Source organism: Ochotona curzoniae, unplaced genomic scaffold (genome assembly GCF_017591425.1).
Source record: "Ochotona curzoniae isolate NIBS_2020 unplaced genomic scaffold, NIBS_Ocur_1.0 contig_2210, whole genome shotgun sequence".
In the NCBI taxonomy this organism is placed as follows: Eukaryota; Metazoa; Chordata; class Mammalia; order Lagomorpha; family Ochotonidae; genus Ochotona; species Ochotona curzoniae.
The window spans coordinates 23,120,733-23,144,179 of record NW_024465369.1 but is presented as its reverse complement, the minus strand read 5'-3'; the positions used below and the strand labels follow the sequence as shown (position 1 = coordinate 23,144,179).

The following is a 23,447-nucleotide window of genomic DNA, read 5'->3' as shown; positions in this document are numbered from 1 at the left end:
GCAATGAGAGAAAATCTAGTATTTTGTTGTCGAGGTCTATTTAATGGCTCCGTTGGGAGTCCTTTTATTCAGGAGAAGAGATGATACTGCCGTGCTTCCTTGTTTCTAGGTACTCTCATCTCCACTGCACCGTTTGAATGTACACGTCCATAGTTGTTACCCTGTGTATCTTTTTATTTTGCATGAAGGTTGGCTTATATCAGAGAAAACATATGGTATTTGTTCTTTTGAGACTCCAAGCAGGCACTTTTTTGAGGACTTTGGCTTGGAATAAGATAAGATATCTCAGTTTTCTCTGTTTATGTTTTTTGTGTATTTGTCTATTGTGATCATAAAAGTCATTTTCATAACACAAAAACTAAAGTATTCAGTTCATAAATGAATACATTTTTTGAAATAATGAATGCACACAGAATTGATGACACATGGTCCTGATCATCCAACATGAGTGGTATCGATAATAACAGTCATCTTTCTACTTACAAAAGATAGAGGACAAAGATGTTAATCTTGGCTCGCTCTTATTTTTAATTAAAAATACTGTCATAGATAAATCCTATAGATTTCTCTAGTAGACACTCAGATAACTTAGCGTTTTTCATGGATAAACCTCTGTGATTGGAGGGGTGCCTATGAAGCAGTTACCATGGTTACTGCCTCTCCTTTTGGTCAGGGAATCTGCCATTAAGCTCTCTTTACCATTATTATTCCCAATGTCAGCCAACTTGGTCCATCATGGGCAAGCAAGCCCAATAGCAGCATAGAACAAGGAAGGGGAGGAATGGCATAGCATAGTATGGCCCTTATTTTCCCTGATTCCTGTTCTTCTTGCTATCTACAAATAAGACATGTGGCCTCACCATTTGGTAGAATAGAAGTTCATCTCAGGGCCAGTACTATGGCATAGTGCATTAAGCCACTGTCTGCAGTGCTGGTATCCCAAATGGACTCTAGTTCAAATCCTAGCTGCTCCACTTCCAATCCAGCTCCCAGCTAATGCACCTGGAAAAGCAGTGGAAGATGGCCTAAGTGCTTGCACCTCTGAGTCAATGTAAGAGACCCAGATGAAGCTCTTGGCTCCTGGCTTCAGCTTGTGCCCAGTCCTAGCTATTAGGGCCACTTGAAGAATGAACTAGCAAATGAAAGATCTGGCTGCTTCCTTCCTTCCTATTCTTCTCTCCCTTTTTTTAACTTGGGCTTTCAAGTAATTAAAATAATTTTTTTTAATTAGTTGTTCTCATACTTTTCACTATATGACTCTTGCCTCCCTCCCACTTCAGGCAGTATGGCATATTGGAAAAGAGAACATGATTTTTACCAAACAAAACCTAGTTGAAATTTCAATTCCATCACTCCCTAACTAAGAGTCTTCATTAGGGAAATGATTTGGATGGTACAAACTACTATTTAAGGTTATAATGAACAGATGACACTATGAATGTCATAAAATAAATAGTAAACATCTGTTACCTGATACCCCCTCTACCTTTATGGTTCTGACTGTCACTGTGGGCTTGAATCTGAGAGTTTCATTTTGAGGTTGACTTGTAACAACTTTTTGAAGTTGTTAAGCTGATGTAAGTCCCTACATTGAGTAGCACAATGGCTCAGGTGTACAGGAGGCAGACCACATGGGTCCATGATTCTGAGTCAAGCACTTCACTATTCCGGTGACCTAGGACCAGTAACTGGGTGCTAATTGTACTTCTATTGTGACAGTAGAATCCACCCTTTATTGTTCTTATGAGGGTTATTTAATTGAATTCTTTTTTTTTTAATTTTTTAAAAATTTTGACTATCTTTACATAGTTAATTTGGATAAAAAGGTTCAAGGGCTACAGGAATGTGGGTAAGAGTATTATTTCCATATTGCTTCCTTCATGTATCTGAGGTAAAGGGGGATATTGAGGGAGAAGCCCCAACCGGTTTCCCACCCACCCCAAGTCCCGCATGTGGGGCATGCTCTGAGATACTCACTCAAGTGGTTTTGATGGTTCACCAGTTGTGAATCGCTGCTAATCTCGCCTCTCCAAACACTATGAGGTCGTTGAAAAATCCACTGATTGACATTGTCCATCCTAGTGTCTCTGTTTGCCCAGTATTTTGTTGCCAACCTGTAGCTGAGGTGGTTGATTAACTTGTTCCATCTTCTGTCCTCTAATGGTTAGGGTTCTGAGTCCGGTATTTCAGTTGGGGAGATCCCCAAAGAAACTTTGTCTGAGCTGTTCCCAAGCCAGATTCTTGTATGCACCAGCAAATACAGGGCCCAGGATAGTCCATCACTCCGATCAGCTGGTGGTTGCAATTGCTGGGTTGGTTCTGTTTTCAGCCCTGCCTTCCACTGGAACCAATGGGTGTTGCAGTCCAGACTGGTTCTGCATGGCGCATACTCAGCCCTCATCTAAATCAGTGAGAGCTGCAGCCTGGTGAGAGCGACCCACAATAACCCCCACCAGGCCCACCCCCACCCTGGTTTGCCAGTCTGTGTAGCAAACCAGTCCAGTTTGTTCCACATCCCCCTTGGCTCTCGTACATGGCAATTGGCAGTGAAGCTTAGATTCATCTAACCAGCCCAACAATCAAGCCCTCACGGGTGTTGTTGAGTGCCTCTCTGTGTAGCCACCCTAGTCCCTGTTCTAGTTTTCGTGCCCTCCTGTGGGAGTGGTACCCAAGATGGGGGGAGCCCACTATTTCCCTCCCAGGTCTCTCACTCCCGGATTGTGCACTTTCCAGGTGGTTCTGCAGTTTAACTTGACAGAATTAGTCCCAGTGCCAGTTTCTGCCAGCTGATGCTGCAGTTATGCCCAAACAACCCTCGCCCACTCTAATTGTAGATTGCTCCAGTAGGAATAATCAGCCCAGCCTGGCTTTTCCCTGATCTAGTCCACATGAGGCACACAGGTATTGTAGCCCTGCTTAGTCTGGTCTGCCCCCATCCCACCTCAGGCTCTCCAGTGGGAGTAGCTGTCCAGCAGGGCAGCCACCCCTTATTCCCCTGCTGGCTCTGCCCCCTCCTTTCCTGGTTCTCATGTGTGCTGGATGGGCACTGCAGTCATATCCGGTACAGACAACCTCATCCTGGCATTCTGTATTGTGGACTGGTTTTTATCGTGACCAAACCTGGCTCGACCCACACTCTGTTCTGGTGCTCGGATTTGCCAGTGATCAAGTGAACTGATTCAGCCTGGTCTGCCCCCAATCCATTCCTAATATATGCCAGTGGGAAACTTCTTGTGGCCTGTTCTGGGCTGTTTCCTTTCATGCTTCTTGCACTTACCAGCAGGGTCTGTGTCCTGCCAGAGGAGTTGCCCAGGCTCCTCCATCAGAACCTCTCCCAATGTCAGATTTTGCGCATACCAGTGGGTCCATGAGCCAGCCCTACTCAGTTCATCTCCTGTCCTAGCAGGAACAGTGGCTTTTCCTGGCTGGCCTTTGACCCAAGCTGGTTCTTGTTGTTGGATGTTTCAGCCCAGCCACGGCTCGTCCATACCCACACACGGCTCACACATGGCTCAGTAGTGGTTGAGACCTAGCCTAGTCTGTCCCACATCTATCCTGGTCCTCCAGGAACACCAGACAGTGCTGGGGTCTGGCCCAACCTGCTGCGTCCAGTCCCAGTCCACACTTGTGCCAAGGGAGATTTCAACTGTTACCTGATCAGAATACAGCCCCCATTCCAGCCCATGCGCTCCTTGGCGGTAGCCTTAATCCAGTTAGTGTGTCCCCTTAGCTCCCCAACCAGGCCTGTTCCCAACCATGGATCACGCACATGCCAGTGGTTGCTCTGACTCAGGCCCTCACTTGTACCTGCCTCTGCCTTGGACACTGTGGCTTAGCGTCCCTGACTTACACAGACCAGTAAGTATAAGAGCCTAGCTCGGCATGACCTGTGCTCCATCCTGGTTTCCAGTTTCACCAGTGGGCTAAGGCTTGCTCAGTCCTGCCCAGTACACCCCATTCCATTACGAACCCATACGTTAGCCAGCCATTGGAGCTCCCTTGCCCAGCTTGTCCGACCCCCAGGTCTAGACCACATGTTCACCCGCGGGAGTTATGACCCGCCAGGGAAGTTTCCTAAGTTCCTGCACTTGATCCACTCCCGGACCCAGTTCTCATACATGCCAATGGGTTTTAGGCCAGTGCCCGGCGTAGTCTGGCCTTCCATTTAACCTTGTATGAGCTGGTGAACGTTGCAGCCCAGCCCACCCCACACCCTATTTGGGATGCACATTCAGGTACTGCTGCCTTAACCAGTCCAGACTGCTGTGGGTTCCTTTACCTGTGATTGATGACATGCTCCTTATTCACCCCGAGCTTATTCCATCACCTCTATAACTCTTGAGCTAACCAGTGGGGCTAGAATTTCCACAGGGCTTGGCCCACACAGCCCCCACAGAATCTACCCCTGGATATGGCTCTCAAGTGCTAGTTAATGTCATGGCCCTGCCTACTGTGACTCATCTCCTGATCCATCATCATGTCAGGTAGCAGAATATAATTCTACTGGACAAGCCCTGTGCCATAGCTTTAGCATGGACTGGTATTTGGTGGTCAGCACTGCTAAGTGATAACACGTTCTTCAAAGGAAGAGTAACTGTCATTGGGAATCTTTAAGATATATTCACCTCACAGAAACACATTGGGTTCAACGTGGAGCTACATAAGCAGCAATTCAAACCACCAAAATCCCAGAGCTCCCCTGCCGGGCGGCCAGCAAGCAAAGCCTAGTGCCAAATGGCGCACTGGCCGTCCAGGCCCAGCTCACCACGTGCACATGATGGCTGGCTTGTGGGATCCAGGCATGAGACACCCTGTCCCAGGACCCACCCGCAGCCGAGAGACCGCAGGAAGTTTAAACTCCCAGGCCCAAAGTCACGCCCCACCCCAGTCCCCATCCGCCGCCCAATGAGAGCGGTGGGTGGGCCTGCCTAGCCCTGCTCCGAAAACCTCCCCCCTTGGTCAGTATACTCACCCCAAAGGAAGCAGCCCTGGAGCCCAGGCAGGCCCAGGCCCAGCTCACCACATGCACATGATGGCGGGCTTGTGGAATCCAGGCTTGAGACACCCTGTCCCAGGACCCACCTAATTGAATTCTTTTAGAATAGTCTGACAAGTTGCATGCACTTTCCTGTGTTATCCCCTACCTTATCAGCATCATTATTCTGAACACTTATTTTCTCTCTTTCCTCCACTTTGTTGCCTATTCTCTTTCCCTATTGTGGCTCAAATAAAGAACACTGGAAGCATGATTGAACTTTAGATATTTATTTTTTCATGAAAATTTCCCATTTGAACCCAGCTTTTCCAGGTGGATGTGTGGCAATGTCTACTGGAAAGTCTCTTGGGAAGTGGGAGGTGAAGGACTGCAAAAACTTCAGAGCGCTTTCAATTTGCAAGAATGTCAGTGGACCTGTGGAACCCGAGGAGCCAGCTCCCAAGCCAAGCGACCCCTGTCCTGATGGCTGGCATAGCTTCGCCAACAGTCTTTCCTGCTATAAGGTAAAGTAACATTCTCATTCAGTATTTCAACAAGATTATCTTTCTACTATCTTAAATTATGTCCTTATACAAGTATGACCTAAGATTGTGGATATGTTTCCCCTCATACACAAATATGACCTAAGATGTTGGAGCCAGGGGACATGTCCCTTAATGGGACATGAACCTCTGCTGTCAGGTGGCTCGTTCCTACTCTCTGCACATATCCTCCCTGAAACGGCTGAACAAGGCCAGAATAGAGTTGTTTTTCTTCTGGGAAGTTGGTTAAATCCCATGCCGTGATAGAACTAGGCTTGCAATTCTCATATACTTCTAATGCTTGTTGTCAGATTAAGAATTCCCCTGTTTCTAAAGAGATTTGAAGCATTTATCTCATCTGTTTTCCTCCATTCCTCAAACCTCCTCACACTAATTGGTAGTTCACAAGGGCATGCATCCTTCTCCACTATGTAAAACAAAATCATCAAAAATAAAATGAATATTTTATTTGAAAAAACTTTCCCAGTTTCTTATGAAGTTTATTTTCAGGTCTGTGTCCATCAACTAGTCTCACTGTTAGAGACCACTCCAAAATTTAGTGGCAATGACAATAAATTGTCTGATGTTCACAGATATACAGGTCACTAGGGTTGCATTCATTTAGTTTCGGCCTCAAATGTCATCCACCTTGGGCTCCGGGCTGTGACAGTAGATCTGTTGCCATTCAATCAAGGGCTCAGACTGAGGGATCAGCCACTATTAGAGGCTTATTTTTCTGATGGTAAATCACTGAGGCCCAAGAAGGCAAATCTGACTACTTAAGCATGTTTTAATCTGATTGCTTTACCCCCTCCCCCATTGGGCTGATGATCACATTAAGTCAATGGGCAAGCCCTACAGAGAAGTACAGAAATGTACACCCCTCCCCCAGGAGGCCCTAATAGGAACTTGTGTTGATGTTGCAGGAACTGAAGGATTGGGAACAGTAATTGAGCCCACCATTATGCCATCTTCTCGTCCCATACCTTCCCTTTCTTCAGTATGGTTCCTTTGGCTTGGAATTAATCATCACAATCTAAAGAAACAGTCTAAACTAATGGATTTTGTTTTGCTACCTTCTTACACCACTGCAAGCTGCCCCTTCTTTTGCTCAGAAAATAGTTCTATTCATATGTAGGTCTCAGTGGTTTCTACCCAAAATCATGTTGCTAGAACATTATTGGGCAAAAACTATTCCCAAAATATTCTCAGGCATCCTTGAATCTCTCCTGTTGGCTCAGTGTGTCTTCCAAGTCCTAGGAACACAGGAAAACTCAGTTTCTTGTTGGAGTAGCTTCCAGCCTGGCTGAACAAGATCATCTATACGACAACAATGGCTAGAACCATGCCAGCCTTCAGCTGATATTTTCAGCAGGAATTATCTGTGTCTAAGTGTAAACGTGTTCTTATTATACCCATAAGAATGCAGTTCATGGGGGCAGACATTCGACTGTGATTGACTTTGAACCTATGGATACTTTATGATGGCACCAGAAAATAAAATACCATTCAATTGTCTTAAGGCATTCCATATAGAAAGAATTGTGAGAAAGAGGAACTGGGAAGAAGCTGAAAGATTCTGCCAATCCCTGGGAGCCCACCTGGTTAGCTTCGGTCACGTGGATGAGATGAAGGAGTTTCTTCACTGGTTAACGGAGCAGTTCAGGTAATGCTTGTGGAGTGAGAGCTTCTGTGCTGCATGTCATGTCCTCTAGGTGTTTCACATGCACATTTTGTTATTATCTACAAGGGCACTCAGTACTTAGCAATCATGTAACCTCACACACACTCTCACGTACAAGACACTGTGAAGGGTTCAAAAGAGAATGAGACATTATCCCTACCCTTTATGTAATAAAGACCGATGGTGGGGATAAGAAAAGTAGGGCACAAAATCAAGAATCTAGTTAAGGAATGGCCTTTGGAAGGGCCTTTAGAATTCAGAAAAGAGATGAAGTATTACTGGGAGGTATAATCAGGGAGACTTGAGGAAGGCAGATTCTTGAAAGCTGTATTTTGAAAGATACGGTAGGAAAAGCACCAGGAAGAAAAGTGTAATTAGTTAAGGTTCTGAGACCAGACTGTTCATAGATGGTGAAGCAGAAATGAGTCATACAGCTTAGCTGGAAATGGAATTGAGATCTGCAATTGGAATGTCCTTGTTTGTCAGGGAAGGAGCTTGATCACAAGTCAGGAAGCTAATTTGTCTGTGGAGAACATGTTCCAAAACCCCCTAGTGGACATCTCTGAAACTCTGGTAGTGCTTAACCCTATACATACTACGTCTTCTTGGATACATATACCTACAATAAAGTTTAATTTTTAAATGAGACACAGTCATATAGTCACAAGAATAACTAATAATAAAATTGAACCACTGGAATCAGGTACTACAAATACTGTAGTAAAGGGAACATAAATGTGTGCTCTTCATCTTATTATCCTGACTCTTGTGATAATGTGAGATGATTGATTCTGCACCTGCATGATGAAATGAAGTAAAGTGCTGTTGTAGCTACTGTGATATAGCTGTGGGTGCCTGTTGACTTTTTCATACTCTGTCAGACAGAGCCAGGAGTTGTGAGTAAAGTTCAGTTCTCTCTCTTGGGTGACCAATTACTTAAGGAACCCAATTACTGAAGCCATCATTGCTGCCTGCCTGGAACTGCATTAATGGGAAGCTCAAGTTAGGAGCTAGATCAAAGATCTGAACCCAGGCATTCCAGCCTGAGACACAGGCATCTTAATGGTTAGCCTAAACAGCTGCTGCTTTGGTATAGAGTAATTTAAAAGGGTATTCAAATGCTGAATATTAAAAAAGAGTTGGAGAAAATCCATGTAGAAGTTTATAAAACAATGAAATAGCAAAGGATCACTTTCAGCATAAATTGGCAGAAGGTACATCTTATTCATTATCAGATTTGATTAAGTCCAAGTCTGCAAATTTATTCAGTATGAGATTCAATTGTATGCTATCAGAAAAGACTTGTAAATCTTGCCAGTTCGCACCTGTCCAACCCAAAGATCATGATTTTTCCCCCTGTGATCTAGGAACCAAAAGCATTATAAAGCTTAAATCTTTCTGCAAAAATTCATCTCTACAAATTAAACAACTGGCAACATTTTCTTGTTGCAGCAAATCAAGTTAGCTCTGAATGGTTGGTGGTACATTGAGATAGAAAAGTACTTCCCGGATTGTCAGGGTCACTATTCACTATTTCTTGACCCGCTTTGCTTGCTCACACCATGTGCTTATCCCCTGTTACTTAAATAGAATTGTCATGTGATCATGTTAATGGGAGCTGAAAATGCAAATGGCAAAATTCATTATTCATTTCTTTTTATTAAGATTTATTTTTATTGGAAAGGTAGATCAGAATTACAAAGAGAAGGAGAGACAGACAGAAAGATCATCCATCTGTTGGTTCACATCCCATTGGCCACAATGACCAGAGCTGAGCCAGTCTGAAACCAAGAGCCAGGAGCTTCTTCGGGATCTCCCATGTGGCTTTGGGCTGTCCTCCACTGCTTTCCCAGGCCACAAGCAGGGAGCTGGATAAAAAGAAGAGCAGCTGGGACATGCACTAGTGACCATATAGTATCTCAGTGCTTGCAAGGCAAGGATTTAGCCATTGAGTTGTCATACCAGGCCCTGTCATATTATATAAAAATATAGTTAACATTTAGTGAATACATTTAATATATAAATTTTTATAGTAAGAATAAAAATTAACTTGAACAGTACATATGTAACAGTTAATGAGGAAACATTAAAAGTACTTTCATGAAACAAATGTGAAGAGCCAGTTGTCATCACTATTGTTGAATTTATTTGGAATTCACCACTGGCATTAAAATTAAAAATTATAAAGTATGTTTATAATATATTAACTTGAGGTAAAGGCAGATTATAAATGAGTAAAAAACATACTATTTAAATTAAGCATTAGACTGAAAGATGCATCAAAATAGGTGGTAATTTTTACCTTTGGGAGGTAAGAACTGAAGTGATTAAGTTTTTTAATTTTCCTGTTTTCCAGATTTATTTTAATATAGTCATTACTGTATTATTCTCATTAGAGAAAGTGATTTCAGTATAGCAATCTCTCAAACTGATAAAAAAAAAATATGTGTGTTCCCTAATGGATTTATTAAACAACTGTCAAAGAACTTCGGGTATTTTATACTTCATTGTTTAGCATTAGGAAGTAATGTACAAAATTATATGGCAGATTGACACAAGTTAACAGGGGGAACCTCCTAAATTCTTTTGAGATGAGGGTTAGCTACTGTCTCACAACCTTGAGAGCATATTACAATGCATTCAAAAGGAAACCCAGATCCTTTCATGTATTACACAGCTATCAATGAAGGTACAAAACATTTAGGACAAGCTGTTTCAGAAGAGGGACAGCAACCCAGCAGCCTGTCCTTTACGTTTTCTAACTACCATCTTGCATTGAAGGTTCACTGCTCCAGGCACAATTCTGTTAATGTTATATTTGTCATCAGTCCATTGCAATCACCTGATCCAGTGGCTGGAGGTGGCGCCAGTTAGGAGAGGATTCCTAGATGACATTTTGTAAGATACAGCTTGGGCCCGGCGCGGTGGTGCAAGTGGTTAAAGGTTCTCGCCTTGCACCCCCGGGATCCCATATGGGCGCCGGTTCTAATCCCGGCAGCCCCGCTTCCCTTCCAGCTCCCTGCCTGTGGCCCGGGAAGGCAGTCGAGGACGGCCCAAAGCTTTGGGACCCTGCACCCGCGTGGGAGACCCGGAAGAGGCTCCTGGCTTCGGATTGGCATAGTATCGGCCCGTTGCGCTCACTTGGGGAGTGAATCATCGGACGGAAGATCTTCCTCTCTGTCTCTCCTCTCTGTATATCCGCCTTTCCAATGAAAAAATAATAAAAATAAATCTTAAAAAAAAAAAAAAAATGTAAGATACAGCTTGCTAAAACTCAAAAGCTTTTGATTCGCTCTGTCCCTGCAGCTAACACACTGCCACATCCAGCCGACTATGTTGCCTGTTTTATAAGTGTTCTGTGGGGAAAAAAAAAAAGATTATTTGCCTCTGCTGTACTAAGAGAACATATCCTAAAATCAAAATTGTAGCCATAGCTTAAAGGAAGGAAGCAAGCAAACCCATTTGTATTAGAAAAATGACTCTAAAGCTTATTCCTTGAACTTTTTATTTCAAAAGTTGACATTCCCGAGCAAGATATCCATTCCCCAAATTGTGTATTGCATGCCAAGAAGTTAAGTCAGATTACTGGTCTACTTCTTAGAATCTAAGTTTCACATCTCTATTTGTATTTCAATGAAAAGGCTTCACGGTGCACTAAGTCATTAAGGCTCTGGGATCTTTGCAACTCTTAATGGCAGCCCAACAGGGAAAGTCATTGTAGAGCAAAAATAGTCATGGGATTAGAGAAGAAAGGCTGGTTTGCAATACCATTGCTGCTGTGCACACTCCCTCCCAGGAGGTGCATGAGTGGATTGAGGTGTAAAGCTAAGGCTTTGCACGCTAACTACCTCGTCAGAACGCGTTTATTGGGAGTTATGGCTGAGTTATTCTCCTTAGCAACAAGATGGAACAGAAAATTTCATTGAGAATGAGAATCTTTACAGTCACACATGCAGTGTCTTAACCTAATCGCTTTAAAACCATATACTTAAGTGATTGGAGTAGAAGAAAATCATAAAGGTAGAAAATTTTCATCTTAACATAATTCCCTTATAATGATCAGGTGCATTTTTTTGCCTGCAAATTTTCTAAAATCTAAGTTGGAAGTGTGCAGTGATTTAATGTTACTTTCAGTTTTCTTTCCTTTTATTTGCTATAGCTAAACTAAGTCAAACCAGAAACAGATACAAGTCACAAAATAATTTTTACCTTGGATCACACACACTCAGAAATTGCCACACACAAGTTGCTACTAGTTTCTGTGTTTATGACACGCAAAATAATCTTGAAATGAAGCTGGAAACTCTAAGTTTCTGAGTTAAAATGGAGTTTGTTCTCAAAAAATAGTGGAAATCAGAAATTTTAGACTATTAGGCAAACTTTTCCCTAAGAAATTGTTGAAACTGCCACCTGCAGTGCTGCCATCGGCATGCTGTTTGAGTTTGGCTGATCCATTTCTGATCCCACTCCCTGCCAATGGCCTGGAAAAAGCAACAGGTGGTTCAGTTGTCTCGGTGGTCCCTCTACCCATGTGGAAGACCCAGATGAAGCTCCTGACTTTGTTCTGGCCTCAGACCACTTGGGAAGTGATTCAATGGATGAAAGATCCCCTTCTGTCTCTTCCCATTTCTCTCTACCTCTATATTTCAAATAGATGAATAAATCTTTAAAAAAAAAAAAGTAAGGAAAGCAGGGAAGTTTCAAAGTAGAAGGAGGGGGAGCCATTGGTGGGATTTGAGGAGCCTATAGAGTTTGGGACAGAACTATAAAAAGTTGGCCTGGCTGCCACGCTAGAGACTGACATATGATCTCTTACGATCTTTCCAGGTGATTATTGAATGTGTAAAGAAAGTGATCTAATGCTTATGTAAGGGGAAACACAGGTACAGAATTTCCAAGTCCTAAATATGTCAAAGTGTGCAAAGCTTTGAATGAACTGAAATTATCTTCAGAACAATGAGGAAGCCAAACCTTCTTTTTTTTTTTTTTTTGGCAACTGGATTTTAAGTGTGTTGTGTGGAGCGATTCCCTAGACACAGTGATTTAGAATGGCAGCACTTGCAGTGACACCAGAAGCTTTGATGAATTGGAGATACAAACTGCAAATTCCTCTCACAGCTACTATTTAAACTGGATGTAATTGTCGTTACTGGATTCTTAAGTCCACAAATTGGTATTCTTTCTCAATGAACAAGAATAAAAACTAAGTAGAGCCCAAAAGGTCGACGGTCCTCCTATGTCACTGCAGAAAGTTGAAAACCTTGATGTTGAAGCAATGAAAAGCCCCTCGAAATATCAAACTACAAAGAAATGATGCACAAAGGAAGAGATAAAGCAATGCAATATTTTGTCAAGCAGTGAAAAAGTAATTTCAAATTTAGTTTGGTTCAGCTTTTGGTACAATAAGGAATTATTTTAAAATGCAGATTTAATTTTATTTCCCAACAGGATGTACCATATAATCAATATACACTATTGAGCTTCAGAGTAGGAATTTAGAATATAATCCTACCCCTTATCTAATATGTATTATGTTTCTATGTACATTGCATTCATAAAAATATTATGAAGGCATATGTATAAACACACATGCATGATCCTATAATCATGGGCCAACAGAAGATTAGATTATATGGAATAAAACTGGTTTACTTCTTAAAGCCTAAAAAGCATAAAAACTTCAGGGAATGTTTTCAGCTGGAATTAGAGGCAGAGAAAATTTCTTATGAATATATTACTTCTATTCAAAATACACACACACACACACATATCCTGGCTAGAAAAGAAAAAGGAATTTCTAAGACACTGTGTTGCTTCCTCCATGTGTTTGTGTATTCATGAATTCCTCCTGGAATGCCTGTCCTCTCTCCTAACAGCTAGTCTGATCCCTGGCGCGTGGTGAACGCTTGCAAATTCTCAAGTTGCTCTGAAGACTCAGTGTTGTGCTACTCAGCCCATGAGTGTTAATCATGTCCTATAATCTGTAATGATCTTTCCTGTCTCTGCACTTTTATTACCTTTAGTATTTATATGGCTTACTTGATGGCATTCAAACATGATTTTACCATATTTCCTTTTTCCTTGTGCATTGTCTCCCTGACTGTTTTGTAGTCCACTTGAGGTTGGATATTACAGCTCAGAGTCTTTTGGATGAAAGCATAATACTTATTAAATGTTAAGTATAATCACCCAAGTGATTGCTCAATTATAATTCTCTGGTATATTTCTTTGGCACAGAGAAAACATTCAAATACTTGACTGTATAAGTTAATTCTCTACTGCAAGCACCAGCATCCCACATGGCTGCCAATTCGTGTCCTGGCTGCTCCACTTCCAGTTCACTGCCCTGTTTGTGACCTAAGAAAGCCCAAGACCTTAGGTCGCTTTGTGGGACAGCTCAAAGAGTTTCCTGGTTCCTGCCTTCAGATCAGCTCAGGTCTAGCCATTGCAGCCATTTGAGGAGTGGACCAGTGAATGGAAGATTGCTCTCTCTTTCTTTCCTTCTCTTTATATATCTTCCTTTCCAATTTAAAAAAAAAAAAACTTCTGTAATGAAATTTTAGCCAGATAGTTTGTTTTTCATTTTAAAGAAAAGTAATTCAGTAGTATTATAGACAGATGCTTTCAGGAAATGCTGTTGTTGTACTTACCTATATCTGAAAACTGTCTAATTTGATAGCACTGTAGTAGACGTTTTAGAATAATCAGAGATTTTTTCATTGTAGAGCTTCAAGCAGAAGAACGTCTGTCTTTCATATGCAGAGAATAATTTACGATTCAGTCTTTAGAATGATGGTTTTTTTTCTATAGCTATCCCAAAGGAAGCATCTACTTTGATTTCAAGACCTCATACAGATTGAAGCTTTGTTCTTTAGTTAGTGACAAGATCTGAATGGATTCACATGCCTAAAGCTCTTTAGATATGTTAACGATTAACATTTTTGCCAAGGGATCATCTCAAAAACTTTCAACATCTCTTTTTTACACAGTGACAATCGTTGGCTATGGATAGGTTTGAATAAAAGAAGCCCCGATCTACAAGGATCCTGGGAATGGAGTGATCGTACACCAGTGAGTTGAAACTTTCTCGTTTAATGTAATATGTAAGGAAAGTTTATTTTGATAACAATAAGTGGGTTGTTGAATAAAACATTTTTACGAAAAATTTCTGTAAAACCATGATAGACACTGAAGAACTGAGACAAACTTAACAAAACTAAGCTTGGGCATCAGTTGACTTCAAAATATACTACAAAGTTATTATAACCAAAACAATGAGATATTAACATAATAATAGACATAAACCCTTGAAAGCAAAGAGCCAGGTCCAGCATTGTGACACACACATGGGTACCAGTTCACATCCTGGCTATCCTACTTCTGATCCGGTTAATGTTCTTGGGAAACAGCACAGAATAGCCCAAGTGCTTGGCTTCCTGCCACTCATGTGGAAAACCTGGAAGAAGCTCCTGACCCATGGCTTTGGCCTGACCCAGCCCTGGCTGTTGTAGCCATTTAGGAAGTGAACCAGCAGATAGAAGACCTCTCTGTCTGTCTGTCTCACTCTCTCTCTCTAACTCTGCTTTCCAAATAAATAAATTAAACCTTTCAAACAATTGCCTAAAAATGACTGAACAATTTAACTGTAAGCTCTAAAACTGTGATGCCACTAGAAGAAAACATAGGTGAAGCTCCCTGACACTGGCCCAGGCAATGGTTTATTGCCATGACCCCAAAAGCACAGGCAAGAAAAGCAAAAATAAGCAAATGAAATTGTATCAAAAGAGATTGCAAATCAAAAGAGATGATGAGCAGATGAAGGGGACAATCCACAGAATGTAAGGAAGTATTAGCAAATTATATGTCTGATAATAAGCTAAATGTATAAAATACAAAAGAAACTAAAACAACTCAACAGCAAGAAAACAAAAAACTTGATCAAAAAGGGCCTGAATAGACATTTCTTAAAAGCACATATGCAAGTAGCCAGTTATTTGAAAACCATAATGCAAATATGAATTAAGGCTACGGTGACATATCACCTTACTCAGTGAGATTAGAATAGCTATTATCAAGATGACAAAAGATAAGCTTTAGTGAAATACAGGGAGGCAGAACCCTTACACACTGCTGTTGGGAATGTAAATTAATTAATGCAGCCATTTATATATATATATATATATATATATATATATATATATATATAACCCGGGACAATAGCATAATGGTTAAGGTCCTTGCCTTGAACACGCCGGGATCCCATATGGGCGCCAGTTCTAATCCCGGAAGCTCCACTTCCCATCTAGCTTGTGGGCTGGGAAAGCAATCAAGGACAGCCAAAAGCTTTGGGACCCTGCACCCGTGTGGGAGACCTGGAAAGAAGCTCTTGGCTTCTTGCTTTGGATCGGCACAGCACCGGCCATTGTGGCCACTTGGAGTATTGGATGGAAGATCTTCTTCTCTGTCTCTCCTCCTCTCTGTACATCTGCCTTTCCAATAAAAATAAAATAAATAAATCTTTATCAAAAAAATAGGGAGTTTCTTCAAAAACTAAAAAGTGGAATTACCAGGGCCAGCATAGCCTAGCTGCTGTACTTCTGATACAACTCCCTACTAATGACCTGGGAAAGCAAAGGAAGAAGACCCAAGTGTTTGGGCCCCTTCCATCCATGTGGGAGACCTGGATGAAGTTCCTGGCTCCTGGTTTTGAAGCTCCTGGGCTAGCTCTGGCTATTAGCAGATATCTGAAGGGTGAACCAAAGAAATGAAAGATTTTTTTTCTCTCTTTCCCCCTCTCCTTCTCTCTGTGTTTGCGTATGTTTCTGTAGCTGTCTCTCCTTCCTTCCTTCCTTCCTTCCCTCTCCCCTTCCCTCCAAACCCATGCAACTGACTTTCAAATAAAAAAATAAATGAATCTTTAAAAAATGGAACTACCAGGCCTGGCATGGTGGCCTAGCAGATAAAGTCCTCATCTTGTATATGCTGGGATCCCATATGGGTGCCAGTTCTAATCCCGCTTCGCATCTAACTCCCTGCTTGTGGCCTGGGAGAGCAGTCTAGGATGGCCCAGGGCGGTAGGACTCTGCATCCACGTGAGAGACCTAGAGAGGGCTCCGGGCACCTGGCTTTGGATTGGCAGAGCTTGAAGGGTGAATCAGCAGACAGAGGATCTTCCTCTCTGTGTGTCTGGCTTTCCAATAAAAATAAAAACAAAATCTTAAAAAAAAAAAATGGAACTACCATCTGAACCAAAATACCACTCCTGAGTATATATATATATATCCAAAGGAAATTACATCAGTGTATCAGAGAGACATATCTATTCCCATGTGTGTTACAGCACCATGCACAATAGTAAGATAGAGATTCAACATGTCCATCAACAGAGTCAACAGAGGACTGGATAAGGAAAATGTGATATACATAAATACAATGGAATACTGTTTAGTCAATAATAAAAATGTAATTGTGTCAATTGCATGGATGAACCTAGAGGCCTTCATAACCTAGACACAGACAGATACTGGTGTGCCCACTTACATGTGAAATCCAAAAAGCCTTCATCCTGTAGAACTCAACAATAGAACAGCGATTACCAAGAGCGGGAGCAGTTGTAAGGAAGGAGACGTTGATTAAAGGATACAAAATTTCAGCTACACTATAACAATAAGCTTAAGAAATGTATTGATAATACAGATAATATAGTAACTGTAGTTAATTTATTATGTTCCTGAAAACAGTAAGAGATTCAGCATAAATTTTTCTTGCCACAAAAATAGCTGTGTTAGGTAATGAGTATGCTAATTAGCTAGACTTAGTCATTCAATAGTAACGCTGCATGTAATATATGCATAATTTTATCTGTCAGTTTTAAAAATAAAATTTAAATATATCATATAACCATTAAATTGTAAGTGTATGTTGGGATGGAGATAGTCACGTAAATGAGAAGGATAAAGTAAGTTACTAATCCTGTTTTTATTTTCAAAGAAAACATGCATTGTCTTTCTGATCCTAACACTAGCCAGATATGGGCATGATTTTCATTGTGTACCACAAACAATTTTTTTTTCCTGTCATATTGTTTGCTAACTCCTTTAAAAAAATAAAGCAACAGTTATGAGAAAAATAAAGTATATTTATTCAGGAAAGTAATTTGTTTGGATAACCTTTAAAAATTCTTAAATATTACTTCAAATGTTTGTATTATCCCAAAAGGAGCTTTTATGAAACACTTTTAGGAGTAAAATTATTCCCAGTTTTTTAATATTTGTTCTACCTCATTGCTGTGGTCAATTCACTTTGTGTTTTTCTAAATACAAGACTCCTTACGTTTTGTTCTCAAGTTGGAGCACGTATGAGATAAGTTGCACTTCATCACATGGAAAACAAAGTCTTTGGCAAGCTCTTGATTCTCTGTGACTCCAGTGGTGAACTTCATACACCATTAACCTCTAGTTCTGAAACCGTGTCTTGCTTTGTTTGGATTCATATAACATTATGACATTCTCTAAGTCCTCTGATGATTTAGCATCCTGGTGTAAAAATGAGATGAGAAGGTTTTCTTTGTGTAACCTGTGAACATGCTGGAGTTATTAGAGCTGCTCAAATGACATCTAAATTGCAGATATTTCTACATCACTCTTAAATCCTCAAGCCTCTCTTGTCTTTTTCAGGTGTCTACTCTTCTCATGGAACATGAGTTTCTGCAAGATTATGACATCAGAGACTGTGCTGCTGTCAAGGTCAGTGTAATGCCAGAGAGTTTGTGTATTTAGAAAACCAATCTGCTGTCCCATATGGTTGACAGCAGATCCACGGGTGCCTTTTGTGGGTATAGCATCGTGTCAGGTGCAGTGGGTGTTAAGTACATTCCTGGCTTTAGTAACCTAGCTTACACTTAATTTGAGAAGATAAAACTTACATTCAGCAAAGGGCACTGAGTTGTGGGGGAAATTATGTAATATTGATAGTTTTAATCCGCATTAGCTGTAAGATATATCATATGGTAAGTTGAAATCAAGACTGGAATTGAAAGGAAAATATAGAAGAGAGTAAGTAGCATGAGGCTGACATAGTAATGTAACAGACTGACCCTCTGCTGTGGCACCGGCATCCCCTATGGGTGCCGATTTGTGTCCCGGCTGCTGCACTTCCAAACCAGCTCCCTGACTATGACCTGGTAATGCTGCAAAAGATGCCTAAAGTCCTTGGGACACTGGATCCACATGGGAGACCTTGAAGAACTGCCTTGGCTCCTGGCTCCTGGCTCCTGGCTCCTGGCTCCTGGCTCCTGGCCCCAGGCTTCTGGCTCCTGGCCCCTGGCCCCTGGCTCCTGGCTTTGAATAGTTTCAGCTACGACTATTGCAGTCAGTTGGGGGAATGAAGCAGTAAACGGACTATCTCTCCCTACCTCTCCTTCTCTTTGTAAATCTGCCTTGGAAATAAAAATAAATACATCTTTAAAAGAAAAATATGGAATAAGTAGCCAAGGTGTGGATTTCAGGTAACTGCGAAAAAAGGAAAGACAATGAGAAAGGAGACCCCTAGGTAAATGTTTACTTTGTCACTGTTTTCAAAGTAACTGTTCTATTAATAAGCTGTGCAATATCATGCCCTTTAACAGAATTCACGGTTTAACTCAAAAAAACAAAGACTGTCAGTGAGGCTGGAGCAACTCTCAGCAGTGCTGAGAACACTGGTGCAGTCGATTCTATGTAAAGTCCTTCCATGTGGAGAGACTTGAACATGTACAAAATTAAGTGGATAGGAGCAGGTGTTGGGGTAACCTTGTATCAGGAACAAGCCCAGCCAAGACCATGTTCTACAAGGACAATCGTGTTTCACCAGCCGTAGTACCCACCAAACTTGTGGACTTTACAAGCAAATGACCCCAAGAGTGCCGGGGGTTCCCCTCCCTGAACTGTGTCCTATGCTTTCCTTTCTCTTCTTGCTGGCTGGAACTTGTAGTGCTATGTTAGATGGAGTGGGAACCAACACCTGTAGATGGCAGAATAAAACTGAAGAGGGATCCCAGGCCCTGAGGTGTGGTCACTTGCTAACTGTTCTGATGTCAGCCTGCTGTTTGGACACCACTGAAATACATTTGTTTTCTAAAATAGTCCTTTCAAATTTTAAAAGTATAAGATTTTACCATTTCATATAAAAAAGGATAAAAGAAGATAATAATCTCTATTACAAATACATATATGTATGTATATGTGTTTATATTTGTATAAATATATGTGTATATGTGTTTGTAATATAAATTATGACATATTTGTATATGTAAATATATGTATTTGTAATATAAATTACATATGTATGTACTATGGTTTCTTTTTTTTTTTTTCTTTTTTTTTTTTATTGTTGCTTACATTATATTATGTAGTACAGTTTTATAGGCACTGGGGATCCCCCTCCCCCTCCCATACCCCTCCCCCCATGGTGGATTCCTCCACCTTGTTGCATAACCATAGTTCAAGTTCAGTTGAGATTCATTGCTTGCAAACACATGCCTATCATAAAGTTCAGCGTCTTATTGTCCAGATAAGTTCAGTGGCCTCTTGGGGAGACCTTCTATGGTCTGAAGATAGGTCTAACAGAGTAAAGATCCAGTCAGTTAAAAGCCCCAACAAGGCCTCAGTATCATTATACAACATTATGGAATTAATTGACATAGTATTGGGTAAACAATATGTTAAAAATAATGCAAGTTCCATTCTTGGAAACATCTGGGTTGAGACAGTATCAATGACAGGTTCAAAAAATAACAAACAACCAAACAAAAAATTACAGGTTAAATCAAGGCAAACATGTGGTATCTAATCTTTTGGGATTCGCTCATTTCCCTTAGCATTATAGTTTCCAGTTGTGCCCATTTAGCCACAAAGAACTGCATTTTGTTTTTTTTAATAGCTGAGTAGTATTCCATGGAGTAGATGAACCAAAGCTTTCTTATCCAATCTTCTGCTGATGGGCATTTTGGTTGCTTCCATGTTTTCGCAATTACTGATTGTGCTGCAATGAACATAGGGATGCATGTTGGTTTGTCGTAAAACAGGTGTTTTGGATATATTCCTAGGAGTGCTATTGCTGGGTCATACGGTATGCAGATTTTGAGTTGTTTGAGTGTTCTCCAGACTGATTTCCATAAAGGCTGTACCAATTTGCAGCTCCACCAGCAGTGGAGTAGGGTTCCCTTTTCCCCGCATCCTCGCCAGCAAGCGTCGTTGGTGTTCTTGTTTATGTGGGCCAATCTTACTGGTGTTAGGTGGTACCTCATCGATGTTTTAATTTGGATTTCCCTTATTGCTAGGGAGCTGGAACATTTTTTCATATGTTTGTTTGCCATTTGGACTTGTTCCTTTGTGAAATGTTTGCCCATTTCCCGTGCCCATTTCTTGAGTGGCTTGTTTGTTTTGGTTTTTTGGTTGTTTTGAAGTTCTTTGTATATCCTGGAAATTAGCCCCCTATCGCCTATATCGTGTGCAAAGATCTTCTCCCACTCTGTGGGTTGCTTTTTTACTTTGTTGATTGTTTCCCTTGCTGTACAGAAGCTTCTTAGTTTGATGAGGTCCCATTTGTTTATTCTGTTCTCAACTGCTATTGCTTTGTACTATGGTTTCTTTATCAACCCTTCTGTAGATTTTTACTCAAGCTGTCACTATTTAAACATTCCACTCATTCGTGTATCCATTTATCAAAGAAGTATCTTAGAGAACTAGAGCAAAAACAAAGCTCAAGGCCATAGGGGGTTACACTTTAATGTTTTTAAATGCTATGTTAACTGTAAAATATTCTGCCATCTTTTCCCTCTTCTAGGTCATTCATAGGCCATGGCGGAGAAGCTGGTATTTCTTTGATGATTATGATTTTTTTTATATGAAGCCTTTTGCTTGTGATACAAAGCTTGAATGGGTGTGCCACATTCCAAAAGGTATGTGACAGTGACTCTGTGTGACAACTTTTTATGTTAGCATTGTGAACGCTGAAATAAAAGGATCGAAGGGTATTTTAGTCTAATTATAACTCTTAAAAGCCTGTGAAGGTGCACTTACTATATTAAGGACGAAGCAGAAAGCTACTTTGTTGAAATCTGAACTACTTTACTCTCTGATCATGGAAGCATTCGTATACAAGATAAAATTGAAGGTTCATTTAGGAAGGTTTGATTGTGGAATGAAGGTTTATTTTAAGCAAAAGGAGAAATGCATAGAAAAGAATAATTTTAGTTTTAATTGATGCAAAATGAAGGATGAGGCAAGAGTCTAGAAAACAAAATGTGGGAATTCCTGTAAGTGCTTGGACTCCTGCTGTTTACACAGAAGACCTCCAAGAAGCTCCTGGCTTCACCCTGATTCAGTATTGGCCATTGAAGCTATGGGAAGAGAGGAGTGAATCACCACAGGAAAGATCTCTCCTTCCCCCATCCTAACTCTCCTCCTAACTCTGACTTTCAAAAAAATAAGTACATCTATATAAAAAGAAGAAAGAAAGAAAGATAGATAGATAGAATTTATTTTCTTTTATGTAGCGTTTTATTAGGAAACTATGAAGGAATAGTAAGACAAATTACAAAATTTAAATTTCTAAATTCTTTTTAAGCAAAAATTTAATATGTTAACTTAGTTAATGGCAAGTGTACAGAACGTTCAAAAATGCTATGACTTAACACAGTAGGCTGCCATCTGCTAACTGGCATCCCTTTGGGGCTTGAGTCTCAGCTGCTTCACTTCTGATCCAGCTTCTGTGCCTATACCCATGTGGGAAGCCCAGAAAAAGCTCCTGGTTCCTGGGTTTTGACTAGCTTTTGTAGCTATGTTACAAATAAAGGCCATCTGCCCACCGCTATAGCCTACTGGCTAAATCCCCACCTTGCATGCGCTGGGATCCCAGGTGGGTGCGAATTTGTGTTCTGGCTATTCTACTTCCCATCCAGCTCCCTGCTTGTGGCCTGGGAAAGCAGTCGAGGATACCCCAAAGCTTTGGGACCCTGCACCTGTGTGCAAGACCCGGAAGAAGCTCCTGGTTCCTGCTTCAGATCTGTTCAGCTGCAGCCATTGTGGCCACTTGGGGAGTGAACCAGTGGATGATCTTTCCTTTACTCTCCTTCCTTCTGTAGATCTGTCTTTCCAATAAAATAAATAAACCTTTTTAAAAATAAAAATTTTTTTTTAATTTAAAAAATGAAAGTTTTAGAGCTGTCAGCATGGCTCCACAGGCTACCACAGGCTACTCCTCTGCCATATAAGTGCCGGTTCTAATCCCAGCTGCCCCACTTCCAGTCCATCTCTCTGCTTATGGCCTAGGGAAGCAGCAGAGGATGGCTTAAGTCCTTGGGCTTCTGCACCCATGTGGGAGATCTGGAAGAAGCTCCTGGCTTCAGATCAGTTCAGTTTTGTTCATTGCTATTTGGGAAGTGAGCCAGCAGATGGAAAATTTATCTCTCTCTCTCGGTCTATCCTTCTCTCTGTAGTGCTGGGTTTCAAATAATAATAAATAATTTTTTTTCTATTTCCTTAATATTTTATACACATCTTTACTTTAGATTGTTCCCATTGTACAACACTTTTGATAAATCTCTTTAAACCTTTGTGAATACTTTGAAGGTAGATAATCTGCCTTATTCAATTTTATATTCTTTTAAATTGTTATTTTCTATGATACACTTTTGTAGGCATAAGGGTTCTTTCCTTCCTCTTTCTCCTTCCCTCCTTATTTCTCCTCCTGCCATTTTACCCCAGATTGCTACAGTATTACAGTCCTTTAGCAACAGTTACAAGTTTAACTTTGTAATATTTAAATGTGTCATGGCGTGGTAGATATGGGCAAAGGCAGAAAATTTAGTATCATACTGTAAATGTATACTTAAATGTGTGTATTCTGCTTCATTACTTTTTAAAGATTTATTTACTTATTTGAGTATAGTTACTTGGGTCAGGAAGGGGGTATTGTAAAGGAAGAAGAGAAAGAGACAGAGAGAGAGAAGTGTCTTGTGCTGGTTCACTCCCCAAATGGCTGCAATAGCCAGGACTGAGCCAAGCTGAAAGCTAGGAGCCAGAAGCATCTTTTGCTTCTCCCGCATGGGTGCAGAGACCTAAGTGCTTGGGCTATCTTCTGCTGTTTTCTTAGGCCATTAGCAGGGAGCTTCATCGGAAATGGAGCAGCCAGGACTCGAAGTGGTGCCCACATGGGATGCCAGCAGCAGAGGCCACAGCTAACCTACTGTGCCACAGCACCAACA

The 23,447-nt window shown here is 41.0% G+C and overlaps 1 protein-coding gene across 1 annotated transcript in view; it reads left to right on the top strand.

Annotated features, from left to right (window-relative positions):
- The window catches only part of LY75 (lymphocyte antigen 75), an 83,357-nt gene that overhangs the window by 26,363 nt on the left and 33,547 nt on the right, over positions 1-23,447 (top strand). The window contains exons 12-16 of the mRNA XM_040971615.1: positions 5,300-5,499; positions 7,041-7,183; positions 14,191-14,272; positions 17,878-17,946; positions 21,026-21,140. Of these exons, the coding sequence (XP_040827549.1) occupies positions 5,300-5,499; positions 7,041-7,183; positions 14,191-14,272; positions 17,878-17,946; positions 21,026-21,140 (609 nt within the window). The remainder of the gene's footprint in view (positions 1-5,299; positions 5,500-7,040; positions 7,184-14,190; positions 14,273-17,877; positions 17,947-21,025; positions 21,141-23,447) is intronic.